The sequence below is a fragment of the Accipiter gentilis genome, chromosome 10 (genome assembly GCF_929443795.1).
Source record: "Accipiter gentilis chromosome 10, bAccGen1.1, whole genome shotgun sequence".
Classification (NCBI taxonomy): Eukaryota; Metazoa; Chordata; class Aves; order Accipitriformes; family Accipitridae; genus Astur; species Astur gentilis.
The window spans coordinates 5,659,051-5,684,660 of NC_064889.1; the positions used below are offsets into that span (position 1 = coordinate 5,659,051).

The window sequence follows — 25,610 nt, forward strand, 5'->3', positions numbered from 1 at the left end:
GAGTATTAAAAGGGGACATGCAGGTTTCCAATATTCCCTGTGCTATTAATCTGTCAATTTCTGGTTTTAATCCCCTTCTTCCTTCGAGTGATAAGGGATATTGTTTAATCCTAACTGGGATATTCGGGTTCTTAATTTGTATCTCGAAGGGAATCATATCAAGTTTACTTATGGTATTTGGTGAATACCATACATCAGGATTTATCATTTCTTCATCTGTAACATTTAAAGGATATACTGACACTTTCAATTTCTTATCTTCTACTTTGATTTCCAATTTTAATTCTATGATTAAATCTCGTCCTAATAAATTATATTCTGCTTCAGGGACGAGAAGGAGTTCACCTATTCCATATATATTATTCGTTTCAAATAATACGTCTTTAATTTTGTTTACTTCAAACGGTTCTCCCTTAGCTCCAATGACTTGGACCTTTTCAGGAGACAATTTACAACCCATAGGTAATTGTCTAATTGTTGATTTTTCAGCTCCGGTGTCTATTAAAAAGGTGAACTCCTGCTTTTGGGGACCTATTTTCAATTTTATCAAGGGCTCTGGATGACTCCGATCCCCTAAAAGGTAGAGCCCCTGACTATCCTATTCTGATTTTACAATCTCTTCATCTTTGATCCTCTGCCTACAATTCTTTTTTATATGTCCTTTCTTTCCGCAATAAAAACAACATCCTTGTTCTTTTCTTATAGTTATCTCAGCGTCTGTTCCCTTTGACCTATAGTCTCGGGACGCCATCTTTTGTCCTTCTCTCACTGCTGCAACCATCATTTTTACCTGTCTTCTATGGCTTTCTTCCTCTCGTCTTACATATACTTTCTGTGCTTCTCGTAATAATTCATCTAATCCCCTGTCCTGCCAATTTTCTAATTATTCGATTTTCTTTCTTATATCTTCCCAGGATTTTGCCACAAATTGAGTTTTCAGAAGGGCTTGTCCTAAGGGTGTGTCAGGATCTAGCCCTGAGTATAACTGGAGTGCTTTTCTTAAGCGCTCTAGCCAGTCAGTTGGACTCTCATCTTTTTTCTGTCTCTCATTAAAGGCCTTATTGATGTTTTGACCACGAGGGACAGCTTCTCGGATACCCTGGATCACTATAGTTCTTAAGTCCTACATATGGACTCTATGATTTGGATCTTGATTACTCCAATTAGGTCTTTGAAGTGGCCATTTAGTATCAGCTTGAGGTCCTTGGGCATGTTGTACATCCCAGAGCCTCATTCCTGCATGCCAGATCATCTCTCGTTCTTCGGTTGTAAATAAACGAGTAAGTATTGACTGCATTTTGTCCCAGGTGTATATATTAGGACCTAGGAACTGGTCCAATCTTTCGGCCACTCCTATGGGGTCTTCTATTAGATTCCCCATCTACTCTTTTTTAAAATCTCTAAGATCAGTCGAATTTAAGGGAACCGATATAAACCCTATTTCAGGTTGGGCTCCCCCCATAGGTATTTCCCTTAAAGGGTATATTTGAGTAGTTCCCCTTTGACTACGGGTTCTGGGTCTTGAAGGGGGAGAACCTGGGTTCGGTTCTGATGGAAAAGCAGGTGCCTGGGGTATCGCTGGCGCCTGCATGGGTGGTGGGGCATATGGAGGTGGGACTAAGAGGCTCTCTTCCAATTCCTCTTTTCGTTTTTCACGTTTCTCCTTCGTCTCGCTAATTGGATAGAGAGACGTTGTATCTTGGGGACGTTGTATCCATATTTTTGCATAGTCACTCTCCTCTGGGTTGAATGGTGTTTTAGTATTAACCCAGAGATTCAGTTGCTGCCTTACCCAATCTTCCTCTGACCCATATACTGGCCAATATACAGACTTGGAGATCTGTTTCCCTCCCCAAACTTTTGTACAATAACTAATCATTTTATATTTTTCTTTCCCAGACGTTCCGGGAAAGTTTTTCCAATTACTTAGAATATATCCTAAGGGCGTATCCTTAGGTACCTTGGGTAATCCACCCATGGGAATCGAAGGCTTACTATTCTTCGAACCCATCTTCTGGAATACCTTCTACCACACACACACTCGTTCCCCTTGTTCCTGGCCCAGTCCCTCGCGGGAGTTGGGAACCGCAGTACTTAAGAGTCCGCACTCGCTTGGTTCAGTATATCGAACCTCTCACCTAGCGTATTCCAGGAAAACCCGACCCCGACCGAACGGTATCCCGCGTTATACTCACGCGTCCTTACGCCCCCTGCGTCTTCGTCCGGACTTTCGTGCACAAAATTTATGGGATCCTACCGGTTCCTTTTTGCTCGATATCCTTTAATTTAGGTTCGTCGGTAAGGAGTTTAGTAAGGGAAACAGCCTCCTCCAGAGCCGCAGAAATCCCGCGGGGCGCCTCCCTGAAGGACTGTATCCCCACTCTTCCTTATCTGAGTCATGGCACCATAATTGTTATAAATTGAGTCTTTCAATTATAATAATCAATTAATGTTTTTATTAATTATAGTAAGCAGGATATGAGCAAAAACAGCGCTGGGCGACAGGGGAGTCTCCGCTCCGCCAACTGCTGCGCCTCACATTCAAAACACCCCCCTTTTATCAGTCCTTTAGTTCCGCATCCGTGTTCTTAGTGGAGTATTCTGCGCATGCCTCAGTTGTTACTAGGGGTCTTTTTTTCTGCCTCCTGGTAATCGTTGAGGCTGAAGGCTGAGGTCTTCTTCGGCCACCTTTGGATAACCTTTTTCCTTATATGGTATAATTCTTAGAACGGTTTTGCAAGAGTCCTTGGCAAACAGTCTTGCGATTTATCGTTGTCTTCCGGGCGTATACTCAACTTATCTCTGTTCCTGTTAAGCAAAGAGTCTCTCAAGCAACAGCTTATGCAAGCACATTTTCTACAAGTTACAAAGCTGTTTGATAAACAAGTATGACCTTTAACATGTGTGTCTCGGTTCTGGGAGTCTGCTTAGGCCGTGGCAGTGGGAGGCCCCAAGCTGCGGAGAGTCCCTGCCTGAGCAGCGTACAGCGAGGGAGACAACGCTGCCGTTAACAATGATAAATAAGATTTGAGACGGCTATCTTGAAGTCCCACCTACACCGGCTAAGAAATGCTTACTCCTCTCTGTGCTTAAGGGTGGTAAGGTAGCTCAGGATGTTCTTGAGAGGGAAGCACCAAGCTACAACTAAGGCAGTTTGAGCTCAGACCTCTGGGAATAACCGCTTCATCTGACTTCTTTTAAAAGATTTTCTTACCTGTGAAATGGTGATAATACTTCCACCTTATCTGCTTAGACAGACAGTGATGCAGAGGCTCTCTCTTAAGATCATGGTAGGCTCTGCTGTCCAAGTAACAGTGTTGACGTTGCTTCCAATTTTGTTCAGTCAATTTATGTCAACTGTTGTGTTGTCAAGTCAAACAATTAATTACAGGAATAGATTAGACTCTCGGCTCTGATACAAAATCAAGACGGAATTTCTAAACTCAAGTGGTTGCAAAGAGTGATATAAAATGTGAGTCTAATATATCCTGGAAGTTTAAACTCAAAAGACAAAAAAACCCCTACCCCTCAGTGTCTTACACTTCAGCAACATAAGCATTTGGATTCTGTCTCGGGATAATTCTGTGCCAGTTTTTGGTGATAGAGTTACCAGATTACTTGCAGCCTCCCCATTTACTTACCTCTGTCCTGTATGTGCTTGAAAACTAAGGATTAAGACTGTGTGTTCGGTTTGCTCTCATCTTGAAAATGTGAGCAGAAATTCTAAGACTTTACATTCAGTAATATACAGCATTAGTAGCCCTTATTTTCGGGGGGGGGTGTGTGTGTGTGTGTGTGTGTGTCACTTGCTCTTTTTTTTTTTTCTTTTCCATTACAGGGCACCAGAGGTACTCACAATTTTTCCTCTGTTGAAACAGCCTATTGGGTGTATGTTTTATTTTATATTTGATAATGCTTTGGATTGAGAATAGTCACTCAGACGTTATCTGTAATGGTAAGCTTGCACAATTTTCTTGATCCTGACTTTTTTCTGGTAACTGCTGCTGTTTTTTTTCATTTCAGTCTTTAAAATCCAAATTGGCCCTGCAGATATCTGTTCTAAATGTTTCTGTAAAATAATTTTTTTTGTTCAAAGTTTGATCATACTTTCCACATATTGGCTCTTTTGTTGTGCCACCTTTACTTTCCACAGCTTACATGTCCTATTCTCTTTTTTTTTTTCTTTTTCCTCCCCTTTTGTAAATTGAGGCTTGCTCCCATCTCAGATTGACCTATGATGTTTCTAGGACATACTAGCTGATTTTTTAATGTTTTTACTGTACTGCTTCCCATGTATATATCAGTTTTACTCCTTTCTTTGTATTGTTTCTTTGCCATGATGTTTACCAAAGAACTCCATAAATGTTGATTATGTACTATGCTATGCTGATCAGTATATTCGCATTGTTTTCTTGTGTTTTCTGACTGTACCTGCGTGTACTTTCTGGGTTTACACTTTGATTGTAAATTGAGGGGAGGGGAGAAATTCTTTTTTACATATATTTTCAACAGGTGTTGCAACAGGTTTCTGATCTGTGTCTTATAGGTGCTACCATAATAATACTACAGTAATAAGCCATTAACAGTGGCTGATTTGGATCTGTTCTCAGAAGGGCTAAACAACACAGTAATAAAACCATCAGTAGTTATTTTGCCTAGAAAAAAAGATGCCGATATAGACACAGCAGTAGTTTCTTTCCCCTAGTGATCACTCTATTGAGACTCCCTATGAGGAAATTCATTATATTAAATTTAGTCTGTCTTAGGAAACCTTTCTTCTTATTATTATTATTTTGTCCCTGAGGCATAGCATTGTCTTGTATAAAGCATCTTTTAAGAAAAAAGTAAATTTTACTTATTATGCATAAATTAGGCTTAATGAAATGCAGTCAGAAACCTCGATCTTCTAAGACAGTGTATTTTATTAAGCTAGATAGATAAGATCATAAAAACAAATTTGGCATAAGGTTTTCCTTTCTGTTTGTTTTCTTTAGCATTAAAAACGCTGTACAGAAAGTTTCCGCTCATCATAACAAATGCAATTCAGTCAGATAGTCAGCATCTTTCATTGGTTTGAGGGCTGTGAGTTTTGCATCTTTCTCAAGTTCTGTTTATTCATTCATATGACAGGGCTCAGTCCCATGAAGCATTTTCTTACAGGCTAGTGCTTCCAGACAAATTTAGTGGAGTTTAAGCATCCTCCTGTTGGTCATGTGTTGGAAAAGCAACTTTTCTATCCACTGCAGTAAAATCAAACTGTCATTTTCACTTACTTTATGATTTCTACTTTGTAACCGTGTACTTACAGTTCATTTTTTCTTTCTAGTTTGCAATAACTATTAAATAAGAGGCAAGTTATGACAGCTGGGGTAGCATATTAAGAAGGAGATGTTTTGTAGCTCTGTAGCATCTTTATTTAAGGAACTCACAAGCGCTTTAATTATTTAACTCCACAGCACCTATTGGTGGTAAACATTATTATTCCTCATTTGCCTGTGAGCAAACAGAATAGCTTTCAAGTAAATAAAACAAGCCCCAAAGACTCGGGGGGGGGGATTTCCACAGCATCAGTGGAGGATAGAACTTCTCCCTTGTAATCATTGTCAGTAGTGATCATTGGTACTTACACTTGCAGTAGAAGGGGGCCTTAGTGACTCATAGAGAGTAGCAACAAAATAAATGTACAGGCAACCCTTCTAGATCAAAACTGTTCTTTTTGCTAACAGAGTGAATCTTTATGAAGAGCTAATCTGTAAAGAAACATCTGTGTGGGAGAGAAATTGTTGGAATATTTGGTGTAATGGGCATGAAATCTTGCAGGTTCTTCCCCCCCCCCCCCAGTTAAAACTTGTAGCAAACCAACTTGAGCATTGAAGGCAGTAGATTGTTAAAACTCTGTGTGGATCCTCTCATTAACAGGTAAAATGATCTCTGTTCATAGTAGCTTGATCTTCCTTTGAAGAGGAATAGGAGCTTTCATACTTAAACCACAGTCAAATTCTCACTGTATAATTTACAGAGGCAATTTAAGGTAGCATGACCTGTCTGTTGGAGGTTATTAAACTTACACCTCTACTAATAAATCAGAGCAAAGTCACCTGGTGTAGCAGCCATGGCTAGCAACAGTTCAGAGAAGGAGATGTTGCACTGAAGGCCATCAGCATAATTTGTCCCACTGCCTGAGCTAGGGCTGTGGAAACAAGTACCTGTAGCTGGGTCCAGATTGCAGCCTTAGGTGGGTGTTAAGCTACTGCAGCTGACTATAAATTATTAAATCTGGTGTGCATGGTTGATAGTATATTTTCTGCTCCATGAATTAAACTTTTAGAGCAGATGAACAGTGGCTACTTAACCATGTTCTCTTGTATAATAGACTGTGTAATGGCAAGACTATTGTATATATACTGTCCTCCTTGGTAAACTTCATTTGCAACTGATTGCAAGAGGTATGCTATGTGTTGCTAATAGCTTAAAATCACTTGCTTTGGCAAACAGTTAGAGAAGTGGAAATACAGTGAAGTGTGATGGAAAGCTGGTACTGATAGCATTAAGGTCAACTCTTGCTATGCACATAGAAAAGTATTGATTTGTTGAAGTAACTTATGCTGGGAGTAAGTATTGCTTAACACCCAGCTGGCAAATAAAACTAACCTTTGATAAATACAAACAGATAGAAAAAGTGAGGAACGAGCAAACTGCAAGATTATCTGATCTTTGATACACACAAACAGATAGGAGTGAAAAAGAGTTTGTGCATTATATCATCTTTAAATTTTACCCGGTTAGTATAGCAAGATAAGTAGGCAGTGAACTACAGTTACCACTATAGCATGCTTGAGAAGAGCTAGCTAGTACAGTGGACCCCTCAATGATCAGTATTTGAATCCTCTCTTAAAAATCTGTGCATTTTAATTTTATTTAGTAATAAAAAAATACTCTTGAGAGTATGGAAACAAGAATTGAAGAAACAGTTTATTTTCTGTCCATATACTCAGTGGGTATTGTTCCCTTGGAAAGCTGAGTCTTTCTTTTAGAGCAAGAACTTCTAACTCTTTTAAAGCAATCAACTCTTTTAGCCATACCAGTTTTCCTGTGTAATTTCTCTACATTAGAATAAAACCAAAGAATTTCTAATATGCAAGAGAAAAGTGGAGGTGGCAGTTTGGAAAGCCAGGATCAAAGGAATAAACAGGAATATGTCTGCGAACCTCAGGATCTCTGCCTCTGGCCTACTTCGTAACCACAAGTAAGTCTTACCTAGTTAGTGCTTTCCATTTAGCCCTTCTGCTTTTTACTGTTATTGTTTCGATTCTAAAGATAGAGACTAGCTGATACGTGTGGCGTCTAGGATACAGGGCGACCGGGCAGCCGGGAGTACAAAAGCAGGTGAAAAATGAAGAAATGAGATGTCAGTCTTTTCACTGTAAGAATACTGTTAAGTATACAGAACCACAAGATTAAAAGATACGCAGCCCAATCCACCCCTGGTGTCAATTCACTTCTGTATAATGGCATTAAAGATAATTTGGCCATTTATATTTAATCTGATTTGCATAGACAGGCAGCTTGAATTAGGTGGCTCTGAATGGAGTGCTATTTCATGCAAATCACCTGACTAAGTATCGGTCTGGTCTGACTGAGAACAGCTGATAGCTCTTCTATTTCACTAGCACCAGATCATAGATATGAAACATGCTTAATTATATGCATAACTACTAAAGCCATTGATGAAGCTCATTCAGAGCTGAGGATGTGCAAGAACTTTCAGAACGGTGCATTCTTAATCTCAAGAGGCCCTTAAGGATTGTTGTTTTCTTATTCAAGAAAAGCATGTTAAAAGAGTACTTTTAATCAATAGGGTTTTTTTTCTTCTTTACTTTCTGACTTAACTTGTGGAAAATCTTTTAGAATGTAACAAGAATCCAATGCTGCTGTACGTTGGGGAAAAGAAAAAAAGCCCACAACACTAGTGGCTAGAAAAACAGAGGTCAGTTTGACCACGTAACAAGCAGTTGATTCAACCGTCTGATATTGGAATAGATGCTTGCTGCACTCTTGATCTCATGGTAGGTCATTCAGGCTTTCTTTTGTCCTGACTAGTGTAGCTTCTTCCTTCTTCTTCTGAAACTGTGTTGTGATACATTCTATTGGTAGAATCCATTTCCTTCACTTAAAGTTCTGATGTTTGCTTATCACTAATAAGCCTTGTTGAATACATTCTCATCCCAATCTATTTATTTTGTATATATGGTAATACCTTGTGGTTTTGTAGCTCAGGGCAGTGCTGGTTTGCAGCTAATCAAATCTGCATTTCTTAATGTTACAATCAAAGTCGTCTCTTTGAACAGTCTGTGGTTCAGCACTTCAGAATGTTTTTACTACATATCCAACACACTTCATAGGATTTTTTTTACTACGTATACAATATATTTACTTTCAGTATTATTGTTAAATGTTTGTTCTTTGTTGTTATATGCTAAGGTAAATTGAACTCATACTACCCAATGCCGTTACCAGGTCAGGATCATTAGAAGCTGTAGGAAAAAGCACAAGATAATTCTCCAGGTGTTTTTATTAAGCACGCTAACTTGCTGAGCAAGTAATGACCATTGGCAGACCGGTACATAGAGAAGGTACAGAGAACCCTCTCCTGTTCCTGTGCGCACCAATGGGAAGTGAGCAGTCCCAAGAAACTTAATCATAGCAGGGCTTTCCTCCCTGTTCCCATCCTTTCTCGCTCAGTCTTCTTCTTACTGTTGTTATAAGAGCTTACCCATCTGCAGATGTTAGATAATTTTGTTTGAGTTTATTCATTTTGTCTGTCTGCATCTCTTACATACACTTTTATTTCATTTTTTAAATTTATTTTCCCGGGAAAACGCAAATAGGGTTGTAGTATTTAAAAATAGACTGTGAGCCCTCTAGTGGTACTTCCTACTTTTGCTTTAGGCTGGGGGAGCATTTATTTCTTTCCAGCTGTGCTCGCTTGAGACGATGGAGTCAGATCAACGTCTGTTTAAACTACTTTAATCTTCCCGTTTGGGGCGTTTGTTGGTGTTTTTTTTTTTTAATTGTTTAATGTGAGAAGGAAGACTTGCATTCACAGGCGTACCTGGGAGTTTGGCACCTCTGGCAGTGACCTCGAATCCTTGATAGCCAGGGCTGGTTATAGCCCCCGAGCAGGCACCAGCCTTTGCTGCGGGGCACCCGCGGGTGTTGCGGGGACGCTCTGGACACTTGGAGCCTCTGTCCAGCTGTACTGAACATTGGCAGCGTGGGGCAGGTCAGATCCAGGCACTGGCTGGGATGTGCTTGTACCTGCGGGGAGGCCAGCTGCGGAAACGTTTGCTCTGCTAATCCGTTTCTCTAGTTTGCAATAATTTCTCGTAGGTTTGCTCGCCGTGCCTGGGTAATACGACTGCGCTGCCGAGCGCCATCGGGTGACGCAAAGCTGCTCTGAACTGCCAAGGTGCCGCTACCCGGCTTTTATGTTATAAAAGCTCTGTATGCCTCTTAGGAAAGCATCTGAAAAAGGGGGAGAATGGCATCACTGGTTTTGGGCGACACCTGCCTGTGATTTTAACGCTTTCCTTCCTAGTACACTCAAGTCAAGCCTTTGCCAAGATTCCCAGTACTGCATCCTTCCTCATTGGACAGGTACAGTCAAAACCAGTTCGATGCAGGCTTTGGGATTTTTTCAGCGCATTCGCAGCATATACGTGCTCTAAATGCCTACGATACAGAGGAATCCAGCTACTTCTAATGGGATGCATTTGCATAGAGGAAGAATTCCTCATTTAAGATGGGTAATAAGCAAACGATATTTACTGATGAACAGCTAGATGCCTACCAGGTAAGATATCTTAGTTTGCATTAGGGAAAGAAGTAATCTTCACATGTTTGTGGGGTGTTTGGTTTTGTTGGGGTTTGGTTGTTTGTTTGGGGGAGTGGTTTTTATCCAAATATAAACAAAAACTTAATTTGTAGCCTGCATGCATATATTATATTGTTCCTTCCAGCATTTGTAATAGTATTCTAAGGCTGGGTTGTTTAATATACTCAGTTTAATTCCTTTCTCTGTATACAGGGAAAGGAGTCAAATCTTCCATGTCTGAACTAGGAAGCAGGATAAAGACTCTGACTAGCTTGACAATGGGAGTTTTTAGTAGAATCTTTCTATGGAACGTAGAGAAGAAAGTGTAGCAATAACCTCTTTTTCTCTCCCTGATGCCTTTGCTGACAATAGAGGAGAAAGGTGGGGGGAAAAAAAGTCTTGTCTAATTTCACTTCTCTTAAGGATAAGTAACAGAAATATGCTTAATGTAATTCCAGCGTAGGTATCCTTATGCTTGCATCTGCTCCTGGATGGTAGTTTCTAACCTTAACAGAAGAAATATCCATTTTATGTCCAGCTTATTGATACTTCTTTATTTACTTCACATTGCATCAACTGAATTTTTAATAGGGTAAAAACAAAATTCCCAGTTTTCAGTCATGTTTCAGCACAATGCAAGTCTTACTAAGGTGGATTGCGGGAAGCGATCTGCACAGTGGGCATCTTGGAACAAGTTTCTGAAAATACAATGAGGAAATATATTGAATAGAAGTGTGCTGAAGAAAGAGGCAGCTGACTGCTCATTATGAGATGCAGACAGGGCTGGCTGCATTGCTCTGTTCTGCTACATGAAGCGATAAACATAGAATTAACAGAGCAGGAAATCAAGATTTAGTTTATCTCGTGATAATCAAGGGACAGATCCAGTGCATGCAAAAGTAAATAACTTTCTTTTTACCTTCAGGATCTTTGACTCAAGCCCTTGAAGTAGAAACCATGATTTTAAATACTAATTTTCTTTGGAGTTACTGCTAACAGGGACTTTTCACAGCTGTAGATATTTAGCCACAGAGACTCAGGCTAGGGATATATGCTAAAATGCTTTAAAATGCTTCAAAATTTTATCCCATGCTGAAAATTAGGCGTAAATTAAGTGCTCTTACGAAATGTCTAGCCTTTTTCTTGTCATTGTAGAAAATGTGAAAATGGAGCTTCTCTAATTTCCATTTTGTCACACATCTCACCCTCACCAGCAGCCTGTCACTGTAATATATTAGTCTAAGTTAGTGGTTTTAGACTTAATAAGTCTAAGAGCCGAAAAGGCTTTTTGATATCCCTGCTGGATGGGCAAGAGGGAGATCAAAGATCTGTAAAACGTCAGTGCCTGTCTTCCTACTAACAATAAAAGTGAACACAGAACAGAGCCCAACTGCAGTGAAACAAAACAAAATCCAAATGTAATTAATGTTATCTTCTTGACATAAACTGGCAAATGCAAGAGCTGAAATGTCATCCCTAATTCACTACTCTTCATGTTGAAATTGCCTTTCTCTAATGGCTTTTGCAGCCCCTGCCTTTGATAATGCTGGGTAATTGATCTCAAAGCCTGGCAGTAGTTAGACCCAGTGGATTGAGCCAGCCTGTGGGATTTCTCTGTTACAGGCGCACTTGTAGTTCCTTAGTATAGTGATAGATAATTCTTGACTAGTAATAGCACTTGTTATATATGGTAAGTACAATAAAATAACAAGTTTCAGGACAATAACTAACCTCCAGCATTTGTCAGGAAGGAATACTAGCCTCATGCTGTGAACAAACAGATAAAGTTCTTATTTTGGTGGTGATTTGTGTCTGTTCTGTTAGTTGTTGCATACCTCCTGGATCTTTTAAACATGGAAATCCTGGGCTTACAGCTGTAGCCATCCACACAGAGAGCTCTTGCCTTTCCACTGCATTCTGGGGGAGTGTGCAGTTGCTGTAACACAAATGGAGCTGTTTGACTTGGAGTTTACCATCTTTACCTGCATTTTTCTCATTTGTGGAATTCCTTCAGAACAGAAAATGGGAGAAAGGGGTAATAGTTCCATAATTCTTAAAATGCAGGTTTTTCATTTCTTGAACCAGCAGTTGGGTTGCCAGGTCCTCTGAACACTGGACCAAAGTAAAACATTGTGTACCCGGGTCCTCTTTGCAACAGTCTGTTGTGCACATCTGTACCCCGATGTACAGCCAGGCATCTACGTATAAATTGCTTTTTGCATCATTGATTAATCTTTTTTTTCTTTTTCCCAAATGAGAACTAGGCAACTTCTTGTGAATTTGTACGTCTGTGAGTTGGTATTGTACTCCTTACAGTAATACCCAGGGTTACAGCATCCATAGTATCAGTATGGCAGAAGCAAAAGAGTCAGCTTAATCCTTTTTGTAAAATAGTTGTTTGGGTTTTTTTACTTCCTCACAGGTCCTATTAGAAGACTGTTCAAAACCTAACTCCCCTCGTGGTTAGACTTATAATTTCTTTATTTTGAATATATTTCTGGCTATTATATTATCTGGTTGTAACTTCCACCATTTTTGTCTTTAATACAAATTGCTCTGAGCTTATAGTACCTAAATACTACTTTAGTAGTGAAATTTTTGTTATTTTTTTAAATACCTTATGTTTTAAGCACATGTTCCATAGGAGACACTATGGGATGGAAAAGTGAGAAGTTCTTGTGCTTAAAGTATGGTAAAACCATATGCAAGTGTCTTTGGTTTTCAGGAGTAGATTAAGCTGCAGAAAAATCACCTGCTTGAAGAACTAGCATACATAAATCTCAGATCATTAATATGATATTAATGAAATAAAGTAACCTTATTTGTCTAAAATTTTCTGAAATGCCCATGTGTACACTTTTTTGCATATGAACTGTCATATTGAAGCATCACTCTTTAGCAGAACCCTTACATTTGAATTAAATAATTGTAAATCTGGTCTCCCTCAAGATGACCTCAGTGTTTTTAATAGACGAGTGTTTTGAATACTCTTCATTAAGGCTGGTGATGGGTGGCCAGGTGAAACTGTTTTTAAGAGAGATGCCTAATAGGACTTGATAATATTAAACCTGTCAGCTTTTTTTATTCAAAAAAGGTAGAGGCAAATTAAAGAAAGACTGTGAGGCTGCATATCTCCTAACACCTTGTCAAATCACTTGTTATTAAGATCATATAACCTGCTATTAAGATAGTGTTCTAGTTGGCAGCTCTTCAAATTTTCATAAGCTTAGTGAGATATTTTGGAAATCAGGCTTTTGCAAGCATTGGTTTCTTCACTGAGATTCACATCATTTAAAAAGTTAGCCTTGTAAGAAAATTAATTCTACTGTGCATTTCCGATTCATATGCTGTTAGAGTATTTGACTGGTTTGGGTTTTTTTGTGGGTGGGTTGTTTGTTTTTTTTACATCAAATGCAAAATCTAACAAAGGTCTGGCTAGGGAAAAGGTAAGTATTAATCGCAAGAAAGGTGTCTTTCATTGCAGTCGAAGGAATGTTTTAAAATTAAGCTTTTAAAAGTTGTCTACAGATTTTGGAGGTCAAGTCTCATAATGAGAAAATAATATGAACAAGAATTTTAGGGTTTTTTGAGTGATGCTGTATAAAGATGCTTGAAGCAATAGAAAATACAGGTATACAATAAAGCGACATCAGAGGTGTATATAGGCCTCAGTGGACTGTATTTCTCGCTGAGAAACAATTAGATTGAGTAGGAAATGCATAGAAGCTGTGCCTGGGGTATGAACAAACTACTCCACGGTTAAATCAATCTCATTGCCTTTTCTGGGGTTACTCAAATAAGTGGTCTGAATTTGATTCAAATTTGGTTCTAATTTTTTTCCTAATAGACAGAAACTAGAGAATATAGGGCACAAATATTTTACATCAGATATTACTGGTTTTATTGCAAGCCATTTCTTTTTGCATTTGTTCATCAATGGGATTATTTACATTATTTAATGCAGCCTCAAAACAAACTGATGCTTATCCTGGCTGTCTTCTAGGCAATATCGCAAAAAAAGATAGTAATATGAAATAATTACTTACTACTTTTACACAAGAATTTGTCTATTACAGACCTAACTTTTTTCCTTTTATTTAAATCCTAGTCAAAATGGGATTCAACTATATTTCAGGAGAATTATGCAAAACCAGATGAAACAAGTTAAGTTATGATCTGTCAAGAACTGCCATTTATAAAGTGAAACTAGGTCATCAAGCTATCTTTTGATTTAAAAAGCTGTGCTTGACTTAGGATCTTTGAAGAAAATGAACCCTTTACAAGGATACAGAAAGTGTATTCATCACAGATTCTCCACGATCTTCTGTTAAAAGTACTTTTCAGTTTGATAGGTTATTGCTGTTAATGTGCAAATTTAAGTAGCATAATAGTGGAACAAAGTTTTTGCAAAATTATCCTGTAGTCAGATTCTGGTTTCATGTTACCACTTGGTGCATATATAGATTGAGCAAAATTACATTTGTTGACAGTTTGCGTTTTCCTCAGTTCTTGCTAGTGTCCAAGTGTTTTTAGTCCCATGTTGCAGTATGAATATATAAAGTGGTTCTTACAGCTGCAGATTTTTCCTCCTGAAACTCAGTGGGTGTTTTAGTTGTTCCGGCTGTTGTTTTAAAATATATATCTGATTACAAATAAAGATAGGCTGGATGTTAAAATCTCCATTGACATTCTGATGCAACTGGCATTTTTTAATATAAAAAGTCCATATACTGATACTATTATTAATGCAGATACTAACTTTGACAGGATTTTTTTAGTGTTTAAGTCTGGATTTGCTGAAGTACTTGCATAGCTATGCAACTTAGACTGGTGCTAGTCTCATTGACTTCCAGTAACTCTTTATATATTTACAGTGATGAAAATACATAAATATCTTGCTGACGCAGTCTTGCACAACTCTATACCACTATTAGTTGTATGGCAACTAGAATAGAAGTATTGCATTTGTAAAATGTTACCAGAATAGAGTTAATAATAGATCTTATATGAAAGTTTGCTTCTATTATCCAGCACCTTTTAACTTTGATTTTTTGATTACTTCATAGGATGATGTTTTTATGGTGTTTTGATTAAATGTTCTTACTGTTGGCACAGTACAAGACATCATTTGTGATTTTTTTTTTTTTTTTAAATGAACCATCTGAAATAATTTGTTTGAAATATTAGCATTTAAAATGCTGCAGCACTCAGTACTTCTCATTTCTTAAAAGCTGCTCAGTAAGATAGCTATATGGATCTGATCTGTCTTGCCTTGAGGATATTGTCAAAATTCTTGTTAGTCATCGGTTTACTTTGTGGCTTGCTGGCTTTAGTTTGAGACTGTTTTTCTAATTTCGAGTCATTTTGTATTGCTGAGACTGTTTTATATTATTTCCTTACTTATAAAACTTTCCAAAGGAGCTGTTGCAGGATCAGAAAAAACCCGCCCTTATACAACTATACATATAAAAGGCAGAATTAAATATGTATTGTCTTAGAGGAGAAATATGCATTTTATGGGTTTCAGAAATACTATTTCACAGTAGCTTTGCATACTTAGCATTGCTATTCTTTCATTCTGTTGTTCCTTTCTCCAGTTTTCTTCTTTTCTGTAGAGAAGTGTTTTGCCCATGTGAAATTAGTTTTATTTGAAAACTGTGCTTTGTGTGCAATGATACCTGCTTCTAAAAGTGGCAGGTGATAATCTTTCATTCAGTGGACTCTGATGCCATTCATAAACTGCGTGCTGTGCTCTGGTATTGGCAATATATCCAGTGGAACAAATGACATGTGATCTGATTCTGGAGCCATACCTCATGTTACATTCTGTATGTACACTTTACATACAGTTAAGCGTGGGCATTCTCAGCACAGTTATCGCTATTCCTATTTTTTGTTCAAATTGCTGTAGAACTAAACATAAAGCAGAACTGATCTAGGAGTTGCAGTAAAGCCTTACAGACTAGTGGAAAAGGTAGTGGACGACCGTATTCCAGTCTGTTCCTGTTTTGTCCTAAACCTGCATTCACTTGACATAGGAAGTCAAAGAATAAGACTCTAACAGCCTGTACATTCTGCTCTTTTATAAAGTAAATTTTGAGAGTAGAGACTGTTAACCGTACTTTACAAGCAATGTTGAGTGACTTGCAGGAAGTCACGCTACCAGCCAAGAGCAAAGCCATCCATGGAACCTAAATACACCAGCTATCTGACTCTTTTCTCTGCAAAATATTTTAAGAACCAGTTAAGCCACCTAAATGCCAAATTTGAGAACCAGGTCCCATTATATAAGGTAATGATCTTATTGAAATCAATGGGAAATTTTCTGTTTGCTTTATTTTATTCACTTTGCTAGACATAAGGAAGTTAAGTGGGTAATTGCAGATTTGTTTAAGTGGTATCTTGCCTTCAGAAAACCAGCAGTGATTCTTTGTTAGACTTCTAATTAACTTGATTATTAAGGGCACAAGGACAGACTGAGTGGGACAGTTGATCTTAGAAAAGGAGCATGCATTTTCTCGGGCTGGAGTAGGTGACCTTTCAAGTCAAAGCCTCTATTCTAAAAACCCCCAAGGGGCCTCCTCTTAGCAGAAATTTTTCAGGACATCGTATAGCATTAGAAATAAAAGCAACGATTCGCAGGATAAATTCTTGCCAGAATTCTTCAATTGATAAGAATTATGAAAACTCTGGTAACATTTATGTGTTCAGTATTTGGTCTGCGCTTTTCTAGCAGGACTCCCAGTGGCTTTAGTGTCCAGACAGAATAGACAGGTTGCTTTTTAAGTTCATAATAAATTGAAATACAGTACATATAATAGCAAATGTGTTCCATGATATTTCTGGCTTGAAGGAAGATGAATGTCATCATATGCATAAATAACAGATGCTTGCCAGGACCCGCTTCACCTTTCCTTATGAGGGAGTTAAATTAACGTTAGTTTACTGTTTATTTTCCATCATTTTGTATTTTCTGTATGAATGAAGTAGGCAGAAGAAAATTGGATGATTCACCTCCATGTTTCTTTGGCCAAAAGTCTTTAATTATATTGGAATTAAATTGCTAGAGTTCCAGCAACTAAGAAATGTAATTATGTTCTTGAGACCCCTGTTCCATCATGACTTTAATCCAGCTTAGGGGTGTGCTTTCAAAAAAAAAAAAAAAAAAAAAGAAGAAGAAAAGGGCAGTCCTGCACCCCTTTCCTGGAATCTATAGATACTTGTTTTGGCTTCATCTCTTGTACCAGCACTACTGACTCTATATTCTAAGCCACTAAAAGGAAATGATCCAAGCTGGAAATGAATCAATTTTTGCTAGGTTAGTTTCCAAACACATGAGTTCCTTCCTTCAGAGTTCTCTGATGCAGTTACGCTGCTCATTTTGGTGTGAAGTCCACGTAAAGGAAGAGGCAGAAATAAGAAGCTGGGAGAAGCTGGACTTCCCTTTCAGAGACAGCTTGGAGCCGTGGCTCTTACATTTGCCATGTGAGACCAGACACAGTTCTTAATGGTAAAGCATTTCTTAAGTGGTGTGTATGATCTTGCTGTGGATCAAAAGTATAGGCCAGGTCACAATTAATTTGTGGTGCTCTGGCCCTGAGTAGCTTTAAGATCTCCGCAAGTGGTCTGTGAAACCACTGTAAATTTTTTTGACACCCCTCATCCCTGACATACAATTCCATGTAATTGGCAGGCATAATTGGAATATTGCAGTCAGTTACAGTGGTCAGGCAGATACTTGCAAGTACTTTTGTTATAAAGGTTTTCAATATCAGTGGGTTTTAGATTATATTAGTAAAATTTTGTTTGATTAAAAGAAAAGCGGACAGTAGTGTTTGCTGTCAAAGATGTGAGGCGACTCAGATTAAAAAAAAAAATAAAATACGTGGACCTTCAGCAAAAAAAGTTTATGATCTGATCTCTTAATGTGTCTTCCAATGGCATTTTTGCATGATTTCTGGAAGGTAAAGGGTAACTTTTCTTTTTCATCTTTATCTCCATTTGCATTTCCATTCCCTGTCAGCTTTCTAGTTAAATAACAGTGTCTGCTATTTTCTCAGCTCTGTATAATTACGGCATGATTGCTGCTGAGGGCATTACAATTATTTGTGAGATTGCACCTGCCTTTCATTAGTAAATGAAGCATCCTTAAGTGACAGTTTGACTGTAAGTGTTGAATGTGCTGGAATTAATGAAGACTTAACCAGCTGGCTCCTATTTCACTTTGTGCAGTTCCAGACAATGTGACATCAGTGACAGCAGCTCACAAGGTGCTTCCTATTGTGCCTTGTAACGCTATTCTGCTACACAATACACTAAAGGAAGAGCTGCTTCTCCTGCCACTTTATATGGAGGAGAGCAAGCAAACTCAATAATTGATACCATGCAGGACTGATAGCATACCTCGATACCTGAGACAAGCTGTTCGACTGCTTCAGGTAGCAGTGATCATTTGCTTTTCCCCTCCTTGGAAGAAGCAGGCATTTAGCCAGAATGATTTTCAGCTTAGGGAAGAAATGCTTTTTCAATAGTTGACTGAACAGCAGGACTGGGGGAGACATACTAGTTGTAGGTACTCTTTAAGTATGACTTAACAAGTCTGATATTGTTATCTTGTCACTAGCTGATTTAAAAATATTACCTACTTTAAGTATGTTTGCATTAAGGAGGAAAACTACTAAGAGCTGAGTTCTTAGGCAAATACCTTGCCACATCACATGGGCCTGTAACAGAGGTGAATAATCAGGAAGAATTTTGTGGTTTGGTTGGTGTTCCCTATATATACGCCCTCATCAACCACTAGCTCTAAGACAAGAAGATACATATTCTCTGAATTTATGACCTGAACAATGTTCTAAACTGATCATCCAATATTTCATTGCCACCAGTGTTCCTGGTTTCGGATGCAGGGTGGAATTTGCCCTAAATATACATTAGATAACATAGTGGGGATTAGGGGCTATTTTTGTTAATGGGATGAGACTGGTTATTACAGTTCCTTACAGCACCTGAAAATACAACTTGTTTTGTGACTGATGTCGAAATACATGAAACGTAAACTATTTCACTGCTCATATTATGGTTCTTCTGTGAAGCGTGTGAATTCTTCTAGCAAAACACCAATGTTCATACAGAGTGAATTAAACCGGTGTAAATGTAGTCCCACTACAGAGCCATTTAGAATGTAAGCAAATGCTTGGAAGCTCTTCTTTCATGTTCTGCCAGCTCTACTTTACATTCTAGTAAGGTATTTCGAATTCTGTGATACCACAGGGTAAGCTGAATAGTTTGCCTGCTCTTTGGAGCAGGGGCTGTCCTTTTATCTGTGTTCCTAACCAATAGGATTTTGCAGTCTTTGCTGAAGTGACCACAGTGCAAAGTAAATGTTAGCAAAAAGAGTTAATAACTTATAAGTGCATGACTTTTTTTATTAAATCAGTTGTCTCTAATAGAGGAATATTCCAAGTTAGAAGATAGTTTTCTTCATTTATTTGTTATTTATAGCTTTCTAGATCCATTTATTGAATGTTTTTGGCCAATACCTTTTTTCATTTAATTTTGTTTCTGGTCTGGTCATTCCACAGTGGAGAATTATTTCAGCAAGCCAGGTTTTTTTCTCCTGAAGTTTCACATTAACAGTTGGGTTTTTTTATTGATAGCCCTGTCCTTGAGATATTTCAGTTATTTTATAGCGTATATTGCTCTCTGAGTCAGAAGCAGATGGTACTCAAATGGCATCTTTAATGTTTTTCTGCCAGATCTGAGTTTCCTTCCAAAAGGCTGAAAAATAATTCTTTGCCGTTTTCAATTTTTCTATAGTACTATAACATATTTTCTGTTTTTTTTTTTTTTAACAGGATTGCACGTTCTTCACTCGGAAAGAAATCCTTCGGTAAGTAAATTGTATTAAATTTTTCCTTTGTGATTCATATGAAGGGACTAAATCTTTTTTCTGATTTGTGAGGAAATCAAATAAAGGCAGTTATTTTGTATGAATGAACGAGTGTAGGATTGGACTCAAGGTACACTTATAATATGTAAATGTGTATTAGGAAACACATGGTGATTAGCTTAATGTCAGTATCATAGACTTCTAGGGATAAGCCATTGAACAGTTGAGAGCCAGTGACTTTTTATGAAAGGCATTTGCTGCTTTTCGGCTCAGTTATAGCAATGAGGGCACATCTTTCAGTCAGTACAGGTTTTGGTATGGACTTAAGTGTGGGGAAAACTGGTGGAACTTAAACTGTAGAGTGCCAAGAATGTTTGTTTCTGTACAAACTCTCTCTACAGAAAATCACAAAGATTGGGATCACTGTTGGCAATAGAAGGGACTTGGGTTTTTTTGGTAGTGATGGATGGAGCCAAACTGAAGTAATTTCTGCCTGTGTATACACTGACTTCTTGTCCTGGATCCTGCCATGGATTCTTGATCTTCTAACCATTCAGATTAAGGATCTGTAAAAGTAAGACATAGATCCTCTCCTGTCAGTACACCTGTTGTTTTTCCTGAGGATGTTTACCCCATTAGGGAGTAAGAATAAATCTGTGGTATGTATCTAGACCTAGGAGTGCATAATGCTTCAGCAATCTCAAATTTGAGTAATTTTTCAGACATAAGAAGCTCTTGTTTTCATAAATATTGGGAACTGCTTTGAGATAAAAAATAGACATGGTCTCCTGGTTCTTTGCCTCTGCTCTGTTGCTGTAAACCTCAGTAAGACTGGTGTTCAGTGACTCTGTCAAGGCAAAAACTAATGGCATGGCTTTGAGTGGGGTGCTTTATTTTTTTCTGGAAAAATAGAGGTGGTGTTTCAGTTAATTTCTTGCATACCTTATTCTCATTAGTCACAGAGAAATGATGTACTCACTCCTCAGCAGTGCACAACATCTGTGAGACCACTGTGTGCTAAGAACATTGCAATACCTCCACCTAATCCAGGATTTAATTTGGTCCAGGTCCCTCTTACATAACTGTTATGGTTTAAAATTTAGTCACACTGTTGAAGTACATTTTCATGATACATAGTGGTGTGACTGAATGAGTCAGAATATGTGTGCAGTGAGTGGGTGATAGCTGGCCCACAGATAAGCTTAACGCAGGTTGGCTCCAACAGAGATACTGGTGTCCTCAAAGCGAGTCAAGGCTTCACAGAAGTGAATTACCATACCATGGATGTAACTTCTTCAGCAAAGCATTCCTCAGCTGCGAACCTCTAGGAATGCTACATAATTGTTAGCTATACAGAGGTGTCATACTGTGTTTGTGATAACCCTACAAAAAGTCATGCAGCTTAAAAATGAATGGTTATATGTTCTGTGAGGGCTGCAATGTAGTTAGTTCTGACTTTGGCAATAACAGAATTTATTATCACAATTCATTCAGAAAAGCAGCTGTGAGTCCAAAATAAGAGACTTGTGGTTTAGAAGCCTGAAGTGATTCGGTGATATTCCTGTACCATCATTAGTTCCAGCAGTTGGATATGGAATAAAAAATGTCCCTGCGTAGCCACCCAGTCTCAGATAGATGCTTTATATAGCCAGAAGAAAAAAAAAACCTAAAGGTTTAGTGTAATTTCCTGTATAAAACAGACCTTTAGCCACCTTCTAAGTCTTTTAAAAATCAACAAATACTGTTCTGTTTCACAGGGCTACCTTGATACACAAGTTCTGAAATAAATTTGTTTGGATTGATAAACTGAAAAAAATTGCTTTACATTTCTAAAGTCCCCTTGAAACTCAGAATTGTTAAAAGCTTTATAAACAGTGAATTATTTGTATTTGTACTGTGTTCCTACAAGGGAGATAATTATGAATTAAGGATTTTATGTAAGTTAAGGTTCTCTTTGTCCCTTTGAATACTGGATCTAGTCGGACAATTTGGACTCTTCCAGGGGAAGTGATTTGTAAACTGTCATACTATGTTGTCTTGCTCTAAGGAGTAATTTCTTTTTTCCTTTGCAATAATCTCTAAGGAAATATTGTAATTAGCCTGAAAGAATTCTTGATTTCCACTGGAAGAAGAAAAGTGGATTTTGGTATTTGTACACCTAAAATAAATCTAGAGAAAAATTTGTGGACAAATAGGAAGCCTAAAACATGTCTACTACAGGCCCAATTAAAAGAATATGACATAAAATGTGACCAGTTTTATAGCAAGACTGACATTGGTGGGGGGCGAATGGACTCAGAACTGTAAAATGCTGATGAAAGAAAGGAAATAAGGAATCAAACATATCCACAGAAGCTGTAATTAGGAAACTGCTGAATCTGAAAAGGGAAACTTTTTTTTTAATCTGGAAAACAGTGTTTCCAAACTGCGAATTTGAACCATCATGCGCAACTGAGAAAATACAGAAAGTGTACTTAGAAAAATACACTGCAGATTTCAAAAAAAGATATGAAGTAATGAAGTCAGAAAATGTCATTGTATGGTAGGCAAACAGGAATTTACAGTATTGCAAAATCTGGCTATGAAATGAAGAGTCAGCAAGTCCTGTTCTCTTTTTCTGGGTTGCAGTGGATAAAAAAATACTTGTAGAGAATGAGTTTGCAATGTGCAGCTTTGACAATCAGATAAAAACTGGCTGAAGTTAAGAGATGCTTCTGTATGGAGTTGTCAAAACTTTTGCATGCATTCTTCGTTTTTTCTTGGCATGCGAGCCTGAGATAAAACTTATGTTGAAGTTTGATATCAGGGCACTGAAGACAATGTTTCAGAACATTCTAAAAATCACAACAATAAATGAACTGCATTTGCAAATATTTTTTTATGTAACAGTATTCTGGGGTTGATTTTTGGTGTATGCCACGTCCAAAACCTGAGACTGTATTGCACACGGGACCTTTGGTAATGGTAAAAACAGGTCATAATTTATTTCAGTAAGAGCACTCCATTGTCCTGCAGGACTGTTGGCAGCATAAAGGACTATCTGAGTAGAAATGGATCTTTATTTCCTCTTTGATTTGGGCAGATTGCACAGTACTACAAATTCCACAGTGCTGAACAGAACGCTACATGTATGTCTTTCAAAACTGTGTCATTTGAAACTACATTTGCAGACAGATGATTCGTAATGTTCTTTCCTTGCATGGGAAGTATGACATAGAGGAGGTCACTGTAATTCATAGGCCTTGGTGATAAAGGAAGCAGCATTGAATTGTGGAAAAGATTCTCCTGCTATTCAAGAACAAGCGGATGCTTTTCTATCCAAGAAAGTTTGATATGGGGACTATGGGTGGGATAGGGACCAGGGGATTGGAAGCTCCCGTTTACTTTCTTACTCTGTCACTAGTGTATGTAAGCAACGGAGCACCTTTGACAAATTGCCACTGTAGTTTGACTGTGTTGCCTACACTTAATATTTTTGTGCCTTTTAAGTATGAGGATAGTATTTCCTTTGTCTTGGCTGTTCAGATTGCAAGCTCTGCCTGATAAGGATAATTTGAACTATTTTTACACGCAGCATGCTAAAAGTGATCTTGGTTGTAGCTTTCACATTTTATGGTAGTGAAGAAGCCGCTCTTAATATTTTTTTTTGAGGCTTATGGTGTCTCTGAGAGGTGTTATTGTCACCTGGTAGACCTGGTCATTTAAATAGAACAATTAAACAATAGTGAAGTGTTGAATGTGGCACATAGTATTTAAGTTAAAACAACCCTGACAGACTTTCAGTAAGTGCTGTTTCCTCTAAAAAGCATAGAAATATACATAAAGAATTTTGTCTTGGTTTGCTTTTCTCTCTTCAGTAATATAAAAGGGCACGAGTGATGCCAGTGATAATGCCCACGATTGTTCTAAATTATTGTGAAATAGAAGTATAGCTTCTTCCAATAAGAAACATGTAATGGACCTCAGCCTGAGTACTGTGAAAGCCTAAGAATACATTTTGTATTTCATAACTGAAGTTGTAAGGAAACAAATAATTTCATGAGAAGAGAACAAAGCATACGCTTAGACTCAATTATATTATTTATGTTAGGCTAAATAAAACTTTTCTGCTTACGGGCTCTGTGTGGGAGAAAAGGGAGCCATTGCCTGCAGGAGTTTGTACCTTAGCTGTATCAAAACCAGCAAAACCAAAAATACTTACAAGAAACAGTACAATCTTAGAATATAATTGAAAAATAGATATTCTTGGGGTAAGGGATTAGGTTAATCGATGGTGAAAAATAGATGCTCTGTTCAAAAAGTACAAAGCTGAATATTAATGTTTGATTGTAAAATGCTTGGAAGAATAAAATCAGGGGAGTAGTTCTGTGAAGGCCTAAAATCATGGGAGAAGGGGTATTTACTTGGAATCATTGTATTTCCTCTTCTGCCTTATCCTCACAGTGTGATGTTTCTGCTTATTGGGAACTTCTATATGTAATTAGTGTATGATATGGCAGATATTAATACAATCCATACCCTTTATTTACTGTGTGTAAACTGTTGCATACAAATTACTAAGGAACAGAGTAGAATTAAGAGGTACTTCTGCACATCTGAGGTGAAGTTTTACTGAGTGGCAATAAAATGGGTTATGACCCCCTTGTTAATTAGCACTTACTTATTTAGCATGCCCCTACCTCAGTTAAGAGGGAACTACGTACTGTTGTGTGTTTCTTTATGCACTGCAGAATGCTCTCATATGTGATATGAAGGAAGTGCAGGCCCAGTTCTGTTTAGGCTGAACTGAATTTCTTGTGCAGCTGCGTAATTCAGTGAGACAATCCAGCAAGGAGTAACCTTCAAAAAAACCCCACAATGTTAATGGCTTTTTGGCTGAAGTCAGCCACCCTGGCTGGCTCACCATCCATTTGTATGAGTGTTAGTGAGGACACAAGGGAAGGGGCACAGTTGTGTAGGTGGGCATGAAGGGATGAATATGGTAGCTCCAATTTAGATTGATTTGAACTGATGTAAACCAGCATGAGATTGCAATTAGGTGAAATGGGCTAAGTGTTTTTATCTGTCCCTACAAGAAAAGTAGCCCATCAAAAAGCCCAAACATCCACAAATCTATTTTCCACTGGTTTAATGAGCTCTCTGAGGGATCAGATGAGTGCTAAAGCTGGCACAAGAGCTGGAGCGAGCAAATGCAACTGAAAATGAGGAAAGGAGAGAAGAGCAAGACTTAGCATTTCAGTACCAGTAAGGTGTTAGATGGGCTTAGTCTAACTTTAGTGTGTAAGGCTTTGATACCAGTGTCAACTTAAGTCAACATGAATGGAGGCTGTGGTCAAAGGGGTTGAGGACACATTCTCTTGATTGATAATCTGAGTGTGGATAATTTGCAAATTATCAGGAAAGAGTAGAATTTAAGAATTTAAGGTGAAGAAGAAAGGAACACAGAATAATGAAAATGGATCTAGGGGAAAAAAAAGTAAGTTAGACTGCAGCAGAGGCAGGCATGCCTGGTGAAAGAGAAAAATAGAAACCATAGATCATTATCAGTGTTTGGTAGCTATTTATCACCAGAAAACCTAAATATGCTCTTAAGTCTTTATTAAAGATGGTTAATTTTGTTAAGTGCTTAACACAACTAAGAGGATTCACTCATGGGCCCAGGGCAAGAACATGTTCGAGAATGCTGGGTAATGTAGACGTATTTATGTTATCACTGACTCAAAACATTATCTAAAATACTTACAGGACAGCTGACAAATTTTGAGAGTTGTTAACGATTTTGTTGGTAGGTATGTGTTAGGGCTTTGAAAACATGCCCCATTTTCTTAAGGAGAATGTGGAAAT

The 25,610-nt window shown here is 38.0% G+C and overlaps 1 protein-coding gene across 2 annotated transcripts in view; it reads left to right on the plus strand.

Moving 5' to 3' along the window:
• The window catches only part of CIB2 (calcium and integrin binding family member 2), a 65,234-nt gene that overhangs the window by 6,752 nt on the left and 32,872 nt on the right, over window positions 1-25,610 (plus strand). Inside the window, exons 1-2 of one of the 2 annotated variants that reach the window (XM_049813262.1) lie at window positions 9,541-9,853; window positions 19,732-19,766. In XM_049813262.1, the coding sequence (XP_049669219.1) occupies window positions 9,803-9,853; window positions 19,732-19,766 (86 nt within the window). In that variant the 5' untranslated portion in view covers window positions 9,541-9,802. Of the gene's footprint in view, window positions 1-9,540; window positions 9,854-19,731; window positions 19,767-25,610 lie in introns of those variants that run through there. The other variant, XM_049813263.1, reaches the window with a different exon arrangement.